At 34.0% G+C, this 15,635-nt stretch overlaps 1 protein-coding gene across 1 annotated transcript in view; it reads left to right on the top strand.

Moving 5' to 3' along the window:
* Window positions 1-15,393, top strand: part of RASEF (RAS and EF-hand domain containing) — a 33,028-nt gene extending 17,635 nt beyond the window's left edge. Inside the window, exons 9-17 of the mRNA XM_005522746.3 lie at window positions 811-902; window positions 3,718-3,952; window positions 4,924-5,061; window positions 5,160-5,307; window positions 6,219-6,300; window positions 7,705-7,819; window positions 8,673-8,792; window positions 9,778-9,854; window positions 10,911-15,393. Of these exons, the coding sequence (XP_005522803.2) occupies window positions 811-902; window positions 3,718-3,952; window positions 4,924-5,061; window positions 5,160-5,307; window positions 6,219-6,300; window positions 7,705-7,819; window positions 8,673-8,792; window positions 9,778-9,854; window positions 10,911-11,019 (1,116 nt within the window). The 3' untranslated portion in view covers window positions 11,020-15,393. The remainder of the gene's footprint in view (window positions 1-810; window positions 903-3,717; window positions 3,953-4,923; window positions 5,062-5,159; window positions 5,308-6,218; window positions 6,301-7,704; window positions 7,820-8,672; window positions 8,793-9,777; window positions 9,855-10,910) is intronic.
* Window positions 15,394-15,635: the final 242 nt, after the last annotated feature.

Genomic DNA, 15,635 nt, shown 5'->3' on the forward strand with positions numbered 1-15,635 from the left:
GAATACTCCTGTGTAGTTTTGTTAGATTTTACTTATATTTTGTTAAATAATGGAAGTTTAGTTAGTGTGTAGGTGCTTCCTGAAAAAATAGTAACAATATTTTTAATATGTTGTGATATTTAATGAGGTTAATAAAACAACAGTTTCTCTTGTGGTAAAGGGAATGTATTTGTGTTGTGTGTGGGAGTGGCCTACCGTTGACAACACACTTTCTCAGAAAAATGCTCTTTTTAGTAGCAAGGTCTTACCCTAATTTGAACTTTTGTCCAGGCAAGTCACTGGGAAAATGAATAGCATGTACTACTGATACAGACCGTAGTCAGACCCTTTTGAACTCTCAGAACTACATTGCAGTCTCTTGTAACAAATGTCACCTGACATCCTCCAAACTAGAGAAAGAAAGGACTGAAAGAAAGAAGAAAGCTACTCTACACTGTTATTTTGCTATCCTGTGAAAACTGTTAAAACTCTTAAAACTGAGGAAAGCTAATGACAGTTCCCCCTTTTTTTTAGTAGTCAGCATGCCATGATCTAAATACCACTTTTCAAAACATAGTATTTCAGGGTTTTCAGGTGTAGTCAATGTAATCATCCTGTTGGAATTCTGTAATCTTTTGTGGCTGAACTTGTCTAGTAGTTTCAGTATAAAGGCAGTGGTGAAGCCTAAATGCAATAGGTCATAGGCCTTCTGACCATCAGTCATATATAAAGTATGAAGTTTAACTAAATGTAAATAGCTAAATATATATATATATATATATATATATATATATATATATATATAATATATTTATTATGTGTCTGTTACAGCGGTTAGCAAATACCTCACCAGGAAGTACCATTTCTAGAAGCAGTCCTAAATTTAATGGTGAACATTCTCCCTTAAACCCACGGTATGACAGGTAAGACAGGCTTGCTTTTGTTAATTTGAAAATGACTTGTTTTAGAAGAGTAGATTGCTGTTAAGTAAGAGAGAATAGTTCTGTCTTATTTAGAAGTAACGTCTGACCATAGCATGTGATCCAAAATATCCTGAAGTCAATAGGAATCTTCTTAATTACTTCAGAAAACTCAGGATAACTGTCTTCAGTGGAAGCCATAAACTTATGGAGAGTTCAAGACAGCCTCTTGTGTGGTCTTGGCCTCTTTTGATTCTAGTTTGATTCTTAGTCTCTTTGTCTCCAAGAAGCTATAAAACTCTTCTGAGGGCCTTTGTTAGCCTTTCTCTGTACTTGAGAAATAAAACATTTTTGCTTTCATCTTCAGCTTGTGTGTCTTCTTTCCCTTGTAATAATTACGACAAGTGTGGGCCTGATTCTTCAAAAGAATAAATCACCTCATCTCACACTGATGTGCAAGAGTAGTGAATGCACTTGAATATTAATGGGATAAGAGTACAAAATCAGTAACCAGTGACCATCTAAATGCAATTAGATGGTCAGACGTGTTTATTTTGGTAGTTACTGGATACAAATCATTGATTGGAACTTCCTGTCATCATTTCAGAGACTCAATGAAGACAGTGGTTATTGAGGCAACCCTGAGTGTTGTCAATCATACTATGCTGTCACACTTGATTTTTTAGAAGTTAGATCCATCAGCAAAAATGTGTGTCCTTGCTCAATTGATAGATTATTTTCTGGTTTTTTTTTTTTTTTTCTTTCAGTTGTCCAAACCACAAAATAGGGAATCTCTAATAGAGGTTTTAGTAGTCTGAGTTTTACATTTTTTCCTGGAAGAAAAATATCTGGATTGGACTTAAATTGACTTCTGCTTCACACTTATAATATCCCCATTCATTCAGTAGTGTCATTCTTATTCTGTTGTCTCTATGTGAGATGTAAAGTTTTGGTTGTCACAAGCTGTTTCCTTTTTCTGAATGCACATAAAGCCAATTACCTATTGCTGGACCCTGTGCAAATTTTTAGAGGCATCCACTCTTAAGTTGCCTATTACATTCAGTAATTTTATGAGGGAGTAACTAAAACCTCTCTGGAGGTTTAGTTATATTGTTCTCTATGAATATTTATTAGTACCTGCCACATGGTGCAATCCTTGTGTTTCCACAAAATTGAGAAATACAAGCTACTTTAGAAGAAAGTTTATGTGGTAGGAGTAAAGCTTGATCTGAACATGTGTGACTTGCTAGTGTCAAAAGACAGAAAGAGATGTGACTGTCCCAAAACCTGTTTGTTTTCAGCACTTTATTTCCTGACAACAGATCAGCATTAAGAGCTATTGGTTTGCATACTAACATGTTTTAAGCAATTTGTTCTAAAAGGTTAGATTTTTGGTTTTTTTCATCTGTAAGATTCATCTTGGTCTAACTTGCTTTAAGCATATATGAAATTCCCAGCATTGAATTCATGGCTCAGTGAAGTTGAAAATTACCTACTAAATAGCTTTATTTCAGGGAATGCCTAACAAGCTTAACTTTATTGTAGCATGCACTCTTCCTCAGTATTTCAGTGACTTGGTATAGGCTAGTAGGTGCATGAATACCAAGAACATGTATGCTTTGATACCATACAGCAAAGATCACATGCATTCATGTGATTATTCGTTAGCATGAAGGGGTGTAATTTAGATGGCTCTGAATGCTACTGCATGGGACAATGATGCCACTGTCACCCCCATTAGCATTAGTTGCAAGGAGGTATTTGATTCAGTAACAACTCCGTAATTTGGTGATTTTCCCCAGTGTACTCTCCTGTATTGTGCCATCACAGGGGAGCCCCTCTGGGAGCAAGCTGTTATTACAAGGATTGATGCTGACCTTGTCTGGTTTGCAGACCAGAACTGCAGTTCAGTGCATCACATCCATTCCCAAAAGGGCTAAGCCAGACCCTCTCTTCTCTGCTGTGGAGACCTTTACTGCCTCACTTTAGTTGATGCCTGTCCCTGTCTTGCTGAAGGAGCATGATAATGATTGTAGCCATTGTAACTTTTTTTATAAGATAGTTTTTTTTAAGATGTACTCTATTAACTTTCCTTTTCTGTGGTTTTATTTACATAAATAAAACCTTTTATTTTTTTTTCTGTAAGACATACTGCCGTTGCAGCATTCACTAAAACATATATATTACAATATCCAGAATGAAAAAAAAGACCTTTTAAGGAAGGTTAAGGGAAAAGAGAGGAATTCAGTGTAAAAGTTTAGGTTTTGCATAGTGTACCAAGCCGTAAGAAAGTTTTTTAGTAACTTCTTCCACCAGTACTGATCTCCTGAACTTGGCTGCTCCCTCTTCTATATTTATACCTGTTTCTTGTTGGCATGTGTGCCTCTGTGAGAAAATGCATTCATTTAGATGAGATGCAGCGTGTCAGGGTTGTTTTCTGTCTTAGAATAGGCCAAAATTAGCTAAAACATCATATGTATTTTTCTAATGTCTTCATAGTACCTCACTTTCTGAATTTTTTTTTTTAGATAGGCTTTTTTTAATTAACAAATAATCATAATTTCTGAGACTTGGAAAGTCATCATCGGTAACATAGATTAAATAACTTATTCTGAGCATCCCAAGACATATGATTGAGAAAGAAATTCTTTATAAAGCCAAGATAGGGATTGACATATGTCTTAAACTTAACATTAACTTCTCTAAGAATTGTCTATTCCAGAAGGGCTCAGATTTTGCTGGGGAGAGCAATCATTTATTACTGGAATTTATTATGTGGAATAATTTTTTTTTTTCCCCTCCAATATTTTCTTATTAGGTCGTCTCATTCATCTTGTGTCGATGAAGATTATGATTCTTTAGCCCTTTGTGATCCAATGCAACGAATAAACTGTGAAGTTGACAGCTTACCTGAGAGCTGTTTTGACAGTGGTTTGTCTACTCTGAGAGATTCAAATGAGTATGATTCAGAAGTGGAATATAGGCATCAGAGGATTTTTCAAAGGTCACAGTGTATGCAAGAAGGCTTTGGTGGTGATGCTTCTGATACAGATGTAAGTTCCAGATTTACTCCTCTGAGAAAGGCATTTGATTGGAGACGAAGTTAACTTCCTGTTTTTAAAACAAAATGCATCTTTGTCCGCAGGCCAGTTAAAAGTAAATATTTGGGTTGTGCACATTTAAATTAATTTGTGAAAACTTTTTTGAGAATGTATAAATAATTCTCATTTTGTTTTTACATTTTTTGATACATTTTTCAGGTAATAACTTAATTTTTGAAGTTTATGTGGTTTTTGAAGGTTGTTAAAACTGTATGTAGAAAAGAGCTAATTTTCTAATAATAAAAAAGCAGATAGAAGTAAAATAGGTTTCCATTCACTTCCTCTCAGTGCACACATTGATTTACAGCTAAGTCTTGGAGAATTAAAAAATCTAAGAAGATGTTACTGTGTCCCTTTTATTGTTACTAATATTTAAAGAGTTACTGAGGGCTACATAGCAAAAATAGCAACAAGCACAGCAGAATATGTGGGGCGTTTTTTTAAGGTAAACAATTTGCTGTGCATTTAGTAGACATTAATCTCTGTGGAGACTTTGCTATGAATAATGTTGATTATTCATAGCTATGCTCTACTTAATTTAGCTTGAGTAGTAATAGCATAGAGAGTAACGTCTTTGGGGAAATTCTTAATATTTGCAAAATAAGCTTTGAAATAAAGTGTTGTCACAATTGTTTATTGTGACTATGTTTTAAGTTGAAATTTTCATATAGAAATTAATTTGCTCTATTAGAGTACTGAAAGAATGGATGCCAAACAATAAAAATGTTAAAAGACAAAATGTAGATTATAGTAAACAGCAAAAATGAATGAGGACAGAATAATCACGGTAGTTTGATTAGAATTGCTGTATCTGGTCATTCATCTCTGTTTAATCCAAACTGTTAAAATGTTTTAATCAGTCTTAGCTGAGCCTTTCCAAAGAAGCATACTTTCCTCACCAGAGAACTAACTCATACTTTCAGGTTCCAGAGATCAGGGATGAAGAAGCATACAGTCCTGCTAACAGCCCTGCAGTTTTAGACTGGAAACCCTCACGACCAGTTAGTCGGAGCAGCTCAGTTGCTTCAACAAGGAGACACATATCTGCTCTCACCCCTCAGGTAACCAGTTCTTCAGGGGAAAAATGGAAAAGATTTTCCATTCCATTTCCAAAGTGGTGGGTTTTTTTATATTATAGAGGGATTCTTTTTATTTTCAGTCAGATGCAACTGAATTCGCTCCAAAATACCCCAGTTCAGAGAAGGCTTACAAGATTGTTCTTGCTGGAGATGCAGCAGTGGGAAAATCCAGTTTTCTTATGAGACTTTGCAAGAATGAATTTCGAGGCAATACCAGTGCGACTCTGGGTATAGTTGGTGTTCTTAATATATTTAAATTACTTTCATTGTTATTTTGCAGTGAAGTGGGTGATAAGCTTCCCTTTGTGATTGCTTCCTAGAGTTTTCTGGATATACACACGCAGTTTCTCATGCAGGCTGTGCGATCTAATTGAGTACTAAAGCTTAGTAATAATACTTATTTTTAGTGGACAGTAGGGTACTGGCCTAATTTAGTTTTTCTTTACAAAGCCTCTTTCTGAACAGCACAAAGCACCAGAGAAGGAATGTCATTGTAAGGAACTTTCAGTGTGTGTGTGAACTTTTCTTTGTTTTTCATTGCTTTTTGTTTTCCCAATACTTCCCTCTTTCCTTAGTTTTTTATACTATCCTTTGATGTCTTTCCATTTTTTGTTGTGATTTCTTCAAAGTGTTATTGAAACTTTGGTTTAAATGCAGCTGGAGGATTTGTGACTGACTTCTTGTATATTTTAGTATAGTTATCATCTAACAAACTTAAGTGTTAATGGTTCCAAAGACTGAATTTTGTCTTCCAATCAAATCATACGTATATGTTTGTTTTATTTCCTCTCGTCAGGAGTTTTGTTCTAATTTATCTTTTTCTTCCTTCATATTTGAAATCAGGTTTTTTATAAAACATTTTAATTTCTTCGATAAAACTGTTTGGCCAAATTAAAGCAGTGAGAGATCTTATTTGTTGTCCAGAAGGCAATTTGTATCAATTCTTCTGGGAAAAGACAAATACATTCAGGGGATTATTGCAGCTCAGAAGTACGTGCATGACTGACTGAAATCTCACAACCTATTAAAATAGATTAATTTTGGAAAAACTGTTGTAGATAGTCCCTACCTTTTAATTTCTGTAGGTTCTTTAAGATTATTGGTGCTTTTTTTTAGATTATACACATGATTCTTTTCAGGTGTGGATTTTCAAATGAAAAGACTAATTGTTGATGGAGAACCTACAGTGCTACAACTGTGGGACACAGCTGGGCAGGAGAGGTTAGTGATGCTCTGCACTTACTTAATTTGAATTATTTTGTTTGTAAAAGTAATTTACCTTTTTTCATCTAGCAGAAAAAAATCCTATTAATTGTATTGTCCACATGTAAATATCCTTAAACAGATGGAATTTTTCTCTGCTGAGACCTCAAGACAGGTGGAATGTTTGTTCCAAGACAAACCAAGACAGGTTTGAATGTTAGCTTTGGTGATGCTTGAGGTAATCTTTTCTTGGCATAGAAAGAAATAGTTGAGGTTCACCACAGGATTAATTGATTAAATCCATATGTCCCTCCTTGGCGATACTAAATGATGGAGTAGATGCACATGGTTTCCTCAATTTTTAGTCTTTAGCTTTCTTTGTTCTTATACACCTGTATCTTTAAGCAGGCTTTTTGTTAGAGATTCCCTTCCCTTCCTTTCCATCTCCTGTTCTTTCCTTGAAAATCTTGGATTTGCATTATACCTAATATATAAAAACTTCTTTCCAAAGACTTTGAAATTTTGCCAAAAATATCTTTGCATATTGCTGAATTTATATTTAAGGTTCTTCAAAATATTGTGTAAAGTTTCCTCAAAATCCTATGACATCTTTACTTGAGAGACATTACTTCTTTACCAGCAGCTTTTAAGGCTCATTAAGAGGTTGGGTTCAGTGCCATGGAAGTCAGTTCAATATGTTCATTGACCAAGATTTGTGTTGGGCTGTATAAATGATCCAGTCAGACTCCTTTCATGTAATGAATTTGTGAAGCATATTTTAGTATCCAGTGTAAATACCTGGTTACTGTACTTGGTTGAGTAGATTGTATGAAGTTCCTGACAAAGATGACTGTAATTGATCATGAAGTCCTGGAATAATTTTACTGGATTTCTGTCTTTTTCAAAGGAAGTAAAGCAAGCCAATCAATTTAGGAAGTTAATTGTAGGTAGATCATAGAATCATAGAAACATTAAGGTTGGGAAAGACCTCCAAGCTCATGGGGTCCAGCTGTTAACCTAGTACTGCTGTGTTTACCACTAAAACATGTCCCAGGGTGCCACATCCATACATGCCTGTTCAACACTTCCAGGAATGAAGATTCTGCCACTTCCCTGGACAACTCCTTCTAATGCCTGAGCACCCTTTTAAAGAAGAAATTTTTATTGTTATGTAACCTAAACCTCCCCTGGCAGATTGTTTTGATATACAGACTATTCATTGTTGTTTAGGACAGAATCCCACTGATCCTAAGGGATCAGCATTTGTAGACCTGCATCAGCAGTTTTCAAGAATTCATTGTATTATATGGAGATAATTGCACTCAGTAGTGAAATTAAATAATGCTGTGTTCTTAATGGTGTTAAACTGAACTATTATTTGATAATGTGGCCTTATGCAAATACTTTCTTTTTTTCTGAAAGATTTCGAAGTATTGCTAAATCATACTTCAGAAGAGCAGATGGTGTCTTACTACTATATGATGTAACATGTGAAAAAAGCTTTATTAATGTGAGAGAATGGGTGGATATGATTGAGGTAAGACCCTTACATATATACAACTTAGAAGCTATGTTTCACCACATTGTTAGCCTTATTATTTACAAAATTATAATAGACATAAATTGTAATTATCCAGACTGGAGGCTGTCATTGAAATAAAAGCTTCACAGAAGTCCTAAATGTATCCTGACATACTCAGTTAGAATTCACACTGATACATCTTCTTGTGTTAAAGGATGTTGTGTAATGACACTCTTTCCATTCACTTCCTTCTGAAATGAATGTGGCAGCACATTTCAGATACCTTCTTGTGGATGGCTTGAATATTCCTTGGAGTCTTTGCATTTTAAACCAATATATTAGATTCTGTAAATTAGCTATAGCTCAAGTGAAATTTTCAATATTTCTTTCCACTTGTACATATTTTTTATTTGAATGTGAATCTGCATTTAGTGCAAGGGGTTTTTCTCTTGTGCTGGGGATGCTTAATGAGAGGGAAAGTGGCAAGCAAAATACTTACTTCATCTTCTGTGAAAGTATTTTCTTTTAGTCATGGTATAGGAGTTGGTTACTTTTCCCTTAATAATTTCATCATACAGCATTTGGATGAGTAACCAATTCCATTAGAGTAACTTAACATATTAAATTCCTTTTTGGGAAACAAGGCTTACAGGAATGGAAGGACATCTCTGCAGGCTAATAGTTAAGCCAACTGCTTACATTTTGAGTGGCTTATGAAAAGTTCTCAGCATGGCTTTCATAACTTGTCAATTTTTTTCTACTAGTGTGGAAGATGTTATAGAAGGGAAATTGTTGAGACATGATGATGTTAGCCACTTCTTTGTATTCTGAGTGTTCTAGCAATAAGGAAATAAAATTCTCTTTACAGGATGCAACTCACGAGAATATTCCAATTATGATGGTTGGAAACAAGGCAGATCTCCGTCAAGATGTTACAGAACAAGGGCAGAAGTGCGTGCCTATAAACTATGGAGAAAAGCTGGCTATGGTAAGGTCCAAGCGTCCTCATTAGTATAAAATGGTCTTACGAATTTTAATCTGAGAACCATGTGAGAAACTAGTAAACAAAAGTAATTTTCTGATCATTTGTCCAAGTCAAGTGATGAGGATTCACGGATACTTTACATTAAACTATTGTGTTTTGATGGTGTTTGCTAACACATCTCAGTGTCTGCTGAGCTGAAATTCATTATTGGCTGTGAAAGACTTCTCAGTCTTTTTTTGTAAATAGTGGATGGACGGAAGACTTGAGTTTTTCTGCTGCCAAATAGAAGTTGCCAGTTCAAATATGAGGCACACTGTTGACTGATTTGTGTCTGTCCAGATTGTGTGGAGTATTCTCCTCTTCAAGAGACTCTCTTGTATTCCTGTCACATGTGCGGAAAATAAAAAGGGTTTCTCTGCTATAAATAGAAGCATGCACAAAATTTTTTTGCATGTATTTATGTGGGTTAAAAGAGCTGCACAAATCCCTTATCTTGTAGAATAATAGGTAGAGTATTAAGGGTCTTGAGTGGCTGAGTGCTTGCATGATTGATTGATTATACTGGGGCAGGTATCATGTGTGTTGCTTTTGGAATGTTTTTTGGTTAACCTACAATAACCAGATGCTGTAGTTACAGCAGCTAGCAAGTTAAATTAAGTAACCTGTCCTGGCAACTTTTGTACTATTTTGCAGTCTGGTGCACAAGAAGGTTGAGTTTGGTCATTAAGCTTATAATATGGCTTTTATTCAGTTTATTAATTCAGAATATACTGATTATAAACCAGAAATAATTAAAAAACAATTACTGTTTTATTTCACAGTACTAAAGAGAATGTGTTGGACAATAAAAAACACTAGAAGAAATCCTGTTTATTTAACTGTACTGTCATTCTTTGTGTTATTCAGGAAACAATTTGTAATTATATGTACCCATTCACCTGGGAACCATCTCAGATCAGTTAGCTTAACATTTTATTTTTACTCACAGACTTATAATGCGCTATTCTGTGAAACAAGTGCTAAAGATGGATCTAATATTGTAGAAGCGGTTCTTCATCTTGCCCGGTAAGTAACTGTGTTTCTATTTTCACCGAAACACATCTGAGTATATTTTATAAAAAAGGACATTGTATGTGACTATATATAGAAAGATACACACATTGTTTTAAAATTGTACCAATGTTAACAAAAATTTAAAAGAATACTCTGTGAAATCATTATAGATAAGTGCAAGATGGGATATATTCTCAGTTTAATGAAGTAAATTTTTTTCTTGAAAATGTTACAAAGCTCTCTCAATGATTAATATTTAAACCAGGACTCAGTTACAGAGCCCACAACTTTAAGACCAGTTTGCTGAATGAATTATAATTTTAATTGTACGTGCACATTTCTTAACTCTTTCATAATTTATTTTGAAATGTATTAATTCTATGTGTAATTATTTTTTAATTCTTTCACACATATTAATATGTATTCATTTTTATTACTGACCATTCTAATTACACATATTTTCTTTGATGAGCCCATCTCTAATTTACAAGATAGAAATTCTTTTTATGTTCATTTAGCACCCTGGTATTTCTGTGATAGTATATGAGCCAAATATTACAATTCTACTACCTTCTGAAACTATTTCTGGTTAAAGTATAATTTTGAAAGGTGAGTGGTCTGTAACCATAACCAGTCATATGTGCATAGCTTCTAAGTCTTCATTTTTAAAAAACATCCAAAAATATGCATTTTTTCTATGAAAGTAAATTTATACTTGAAATTGAGGTTATTTGGTTTTATACTTAGAGCTATGAACATGCTCTTTTTCTATGGTAAAACACTGAAGCAAATAAAAAAACTTCTCAAAAGAAAATGGAAGATAAATCAGAACATGGGGGAGTTATTAGATATTGAAAAAAATATATTTTTATCACTATAAATTGTATAGAAACATCAATATGATTCTCAAATTGGAAACTTGTGAGACATGTTGATTCTGTGCTAATTTGCACTGTATTAGCCATGCAATGGATGGTGATGAACTCTGCAACATACAGGGGAAAAACAGAAGAGTGAACATGAATAGAAATATGTTAATTGAGTGCAATTTTTTTTGTTTTTTTACAGCGAGGTGCGAAAGCGAAGTGATAATCAAGATGATACAAGATCAGTAACCAGCCTGGCTGGGACACCTGTCAAAAAGTCGGCACTCATGAAAAACTGTTGTAATGTTTAAATGACAGATAATTTTCCTTAACTAAATAACTTGCATATTTAAAAAAACCCAAGCCAACAACCAAACCAAAATACTTCAGTAGTGTTTTCTTTTTATGGATTTATAAATTTGTATATTTAGAAACTACACATAATGTTCAAAATCCAGACTCTACTTTCTACTCATTCAAATTTGTGAAATTACTTCACCCCATAGACTCTGGTTTCACTTTTCTTAAGTAATATAATTCAGTGCAATGAGCTCAGAATCAGTGCTACAGTAGCCACTGCGTACAATATTGTAATATATATTATTGTCTCTACCTGCATGTTTCTTTATGGCCTCAGTATTTCTTATATAAAGAATTTTGTAATATCCAATATCACTCACAGGTAAACAAAAAATTACAGCTACAGCTAGTTTAATCTCTTTTTGATCATGTCTGCTTATCTAGTTTTTGACAGCCGTAAGTATATATTGATTAAACTTTTCTTAAGAAAACTCCAAGCCACTGCAGGTTGCCTAGGTCCAAGTAATTCCTTCTTTAGGGGAGCCAGCATGGTCTTTGTCAGGAGAAGACAATGGCAGGTGCATATGGTGTTCTGTTTTAGCTCCTCAAAAGTTGTCGTTAGAATGTATTTCATTTTGAGTGTTGGGGTTTGACTAAGAACTGAGAAGTAAACTTTACATCTGATCCTACACAGCTCAGATTGAAAGAAACATTTGTCTGGACAGTTCAAAATTCCAGAGAGAATGTAACATCTGTGATATGTAGGATTGCTGAAATGACTCATGATCCAATATCTATGTGCCTGTTTAGACTAGATCATTATTGTTACTACAGAGCTATACGAGTTGTACTTTTTCCCTTGTTTTTAAAAAGGTCTTCTATTCAATCAGTAATTGAAGGATTGTAATAGTACATAGGAGTCAGATTTAATAGATATTTGAATGCATTTTTTGTAAGTTTTAAATCAGCCAGGTGAAAGAATTACTGCACATGCACGAGCATTTGTATAAATTTTTCATTAAAAGAGAACCCTGGAATGAACAGCAATCACCTTAATGAGAATTTCTTTATCTGATTTTAGAAAAATTATGAGAAACTTTCAAGGGGGTGGTAGCTTTAGGTGTCAGCATCTCTAAACACTGAGTTATTATTGCTTAAAATAGTTCCCAAGAGTTCCATAGTGTAGTAAAAAATTTTGGGCATTTATACAGTGAGCAGTCAAACTAACTTTCACTGATTTTGATCAAAATAGGATAGGACATTTTCAGAGCCAGCAAACTGTTGTCTCCTCTGTTTCCTTTAATAAAACATCTCCAGGCTGAAACCTAGTTCAGTAAATGAAACTCAGATAAAGTTTTATCAATTTATGGAAAACCCATATGAGTAGCAGCTGTTGGCTGCATTTTATCACCACTATGTGTAAACAGTCTGTACTGTGTCATCTCTTGTATAAAATATGGGGTCTGAGAAACAGGATGGTTCATAATTTATGAAAAAGAAAAAATGTTTGAACTAGGAAAAGTGTTGTTTTTAGGCATCCTTTCAAACTCGTAATCAGAGCAGCTAATCCGTGGGTAATTATCAGAAAAAATTTTCACAAGAGAGAGAAATCTAATGCCAGAATGAATAAAACATTTGATTTCACTGTATAATCAATACATTATACATTATGCTATTATGATCATACAATATAATGTATGGTCATAATAGTTCAGATAGTTAGCCCTAGAAGACAAAACATGTTTGATGAGGGCTTTTTGAAGTACTAAGAATCTTCATTACCTACCTAATTCCATGCAGGAGATTTCAGGGTTGTGGCATCTTCCCACACAGCAGCACAGGGGGCCTCACTGTAGTTCTGAGACCTATCTGAAGCAGATAGCAGGGAATGCAGGACACTCAGGTGTATCAGGAATATCCCTAATGACATACATATTGTTTGCTGTTAATCCTGTATTATTAAAAAAAAAAAAATTAAAAAAATACAGCTTCAGTTAGCTTCTTTGAGGAGAAAAGCCAAATTTAACCTACTGCATTGATGAGATGTTGACTACAAATTTATAACAGTTTTCCCACATTATATCATGTGCTGCTAATAACAAGAATTTCTCTATAAACTTGGTGACTTCCCTTTCATTATCTGTAGATCTCCCTTGGCCTTCTCTCCACCAGTGTAACAACGTCAGGAGTATCTCTTGCGAAGTATCTCTGGGTTCCACATCCCGGAATTAGCGGAATGTGTGCATGTGTAGTAATTGCTTTCGTATCTAATATTTTTATCATGCAGATGGTGCCAGGTAAATATACATGTTTGTAGAGAGGCTGGTTGAAGAATGTGAGTTCAGGGACCTGCCTTCACACCAGTTTTTCCTTGTCTCCAGGCCACTGATGTTTTGTGTACTTTTGTTTTTCATTTATTTTGATAAACAAAATCTATCCTATGTTATTTAGCCAAATTATGTAGCCTAAATCCATTTATTAAGTTCTGTAATTTTTTTGTGTCATGTAAAGCAACTTTAATTAGAAGCAGTGTTGTTTCCTAAATAAGATGCAGGTTTGAAGGTTGTTAGCTGTTAACAAAGTTTTACCTTGGGGTAAATTTATGATCAACGTCTAGATGACAGAAAAAGCACTGTTAAATGGGGATATAGCTGTAGCTCAGTTGGAGCTCATCTTAGAAATTCTGTGATGGTCAGCTTCATCATGTCTTGTACTCTCACAAAATACCATGTTGAATTAATGTTAAAGCAAAAGAACTTGGAAAAATATTTAAATCTAGAAATTAAAGCATGTATTTATACATGGAAATAATGAATGCATAAATTTTCCTGTTGTTTTACTTTAAAAGGTTACCTTGTCTTCAGCCTAAGAGGTAAAATGGCAAACATCAGTTTATGCTCTGACATGGTTGCACTATTGTCCTTTGAATGTTTTTATGGTTTTGTTTAGTATATAAGAGCTATTCATTTAATCGCACAAATTTATTTTTTTAGTAAGTGGAAGTGTTCCCTTAATACATGTATTTATTTGAAAAGGAAAGGTCTTTTATGTTTTTCCTCATGATCTGTAAATAAACTATTTTTATTCAGTTGACATGGAAACCTTATTTTATCCTGTATTTTTGACCCTTTTTAATTGTAATTTATTACACATTTTTAAGGCAATAATTTCTGTGACACACTCCAAAAATGTTTTGATCACGTAAATTCTTGAAACCACTTTGTGCCTGTTTAGCATATATTAGTGGCTTCATAAGACAAACTGCAGCTTCTAAGTTCTGTTATGGCCTTACATGGCTTAAGTATTTTTCTATGTAACTACTTTTGCATTGATTAGAAAATCCTCTGTTAGGAAAAGAAAAGTTACAGTTATAAATCTGTATAAGATGCTAAAATGTAGTTTAAGGAAAATACCTATAGGCCAGTCCTGCAAGGAACATCATTTAGCTCTGCATACATGCAGATCTCCAAATAAAGTAATGGCTTCTGTGCTAGTGCATGCAATCCACATACATATATCCTTTTAAAGAGATTTTCTTATTTTTCCCTTATCCACTGCTATACGGCAATGGCAGGGTAGCATTTTAGGTAAAAATACTGCAGTCAGTGATCCCCAATTCATAAACCAAAGGGAGAAATAAATTCATGCAGTGATGGTAGTTCATTAAATTATAAAGAAACATATTTTCAAGGTGTTTCTAGCTGTGTTAGGTAATCATAAAAATGGACCAATATCTCATGTAAACTTCCAATGGTCTTTACCACTACCTCTGCCAGACTTGATATAGCATGTAATTCTCTCTAACCCTGTCCTTGGCTACTTATGGATTCGAGAAGGTTTTTAGAGTACCAGTTATTTTATTATTTATCTTCCACTTCCATGGTATTACTGTCAGTCCTAATCCTTTCTTATTGGTCTCCTTAGGACTAGTAGTATCAATATTTGTAATTATTAATTTTTTTAAAGTCTCTTATTTTGAAAAAAACTTCCTGTTAAAGAAAATATGATTCAATATATAAAGTGTTACTGAACTTATACAAAGAAGTTCTTTCTCTACAATTCTGCTCCTTGAGTTATGGCTTCAGATAGCTGGACTAATAGGAAATTAGTCATTAAGTGGCTGAGTAACAAATAAAACCAAGCTATGGAGGTTTCCCACTGAATATAAAAGGAAGTATGTGAAATATAAGTGTATTTTCATAGTAGTATGAGTAAGAACTTGTGCCCATTGTATATTCATCTTTCAATAAAAATCTGTATATTCTATAAATAAGGTTCTAAATTGTGAAAAGTTTTTTAAAATTTTACACTGTTAACTAGTAAAACTGGATTGAGTGCAGCTTGTTCCTTCTTAAAACAAATGATCACTTCATTTACTGTAAGTTTGTATATATATGTTTAAAACTGACACCTTTCCTGTATTACAAATTACTGTATAATAAAATATGCTTCAATAGCCATTTTTCTTCAGTGTATTTTCTTTTTGTCAGTGCTTATGAACAGCAGTCCAACATCTGTGACCTGTCAGCTTAATGTTGTTATGGTTCACCAACTTCTGCAGCCACTGCATGCAAGAATGATGCAACCAACCACTGGTATATGGCTGCCTCCAAAGTTTTAGCCTCAA

Source organism: Pseudopodoces humilis, chromosome 4 (assembly GCF_049639895.1).
Source record: "Pseudopodoces humilis isolate 2021_Gansu_Grassland_sample_001 chromosome 4, ASM4963989v1, whole genome shotgun sequence".
Classification (NCBI taxonomy): domain Eukaryota; kingdom Metazoa; phylum Chordata; class Aves; order Passeriformes; family Paridae; genus Pseudopodoces; species Pseudopodoces humilis.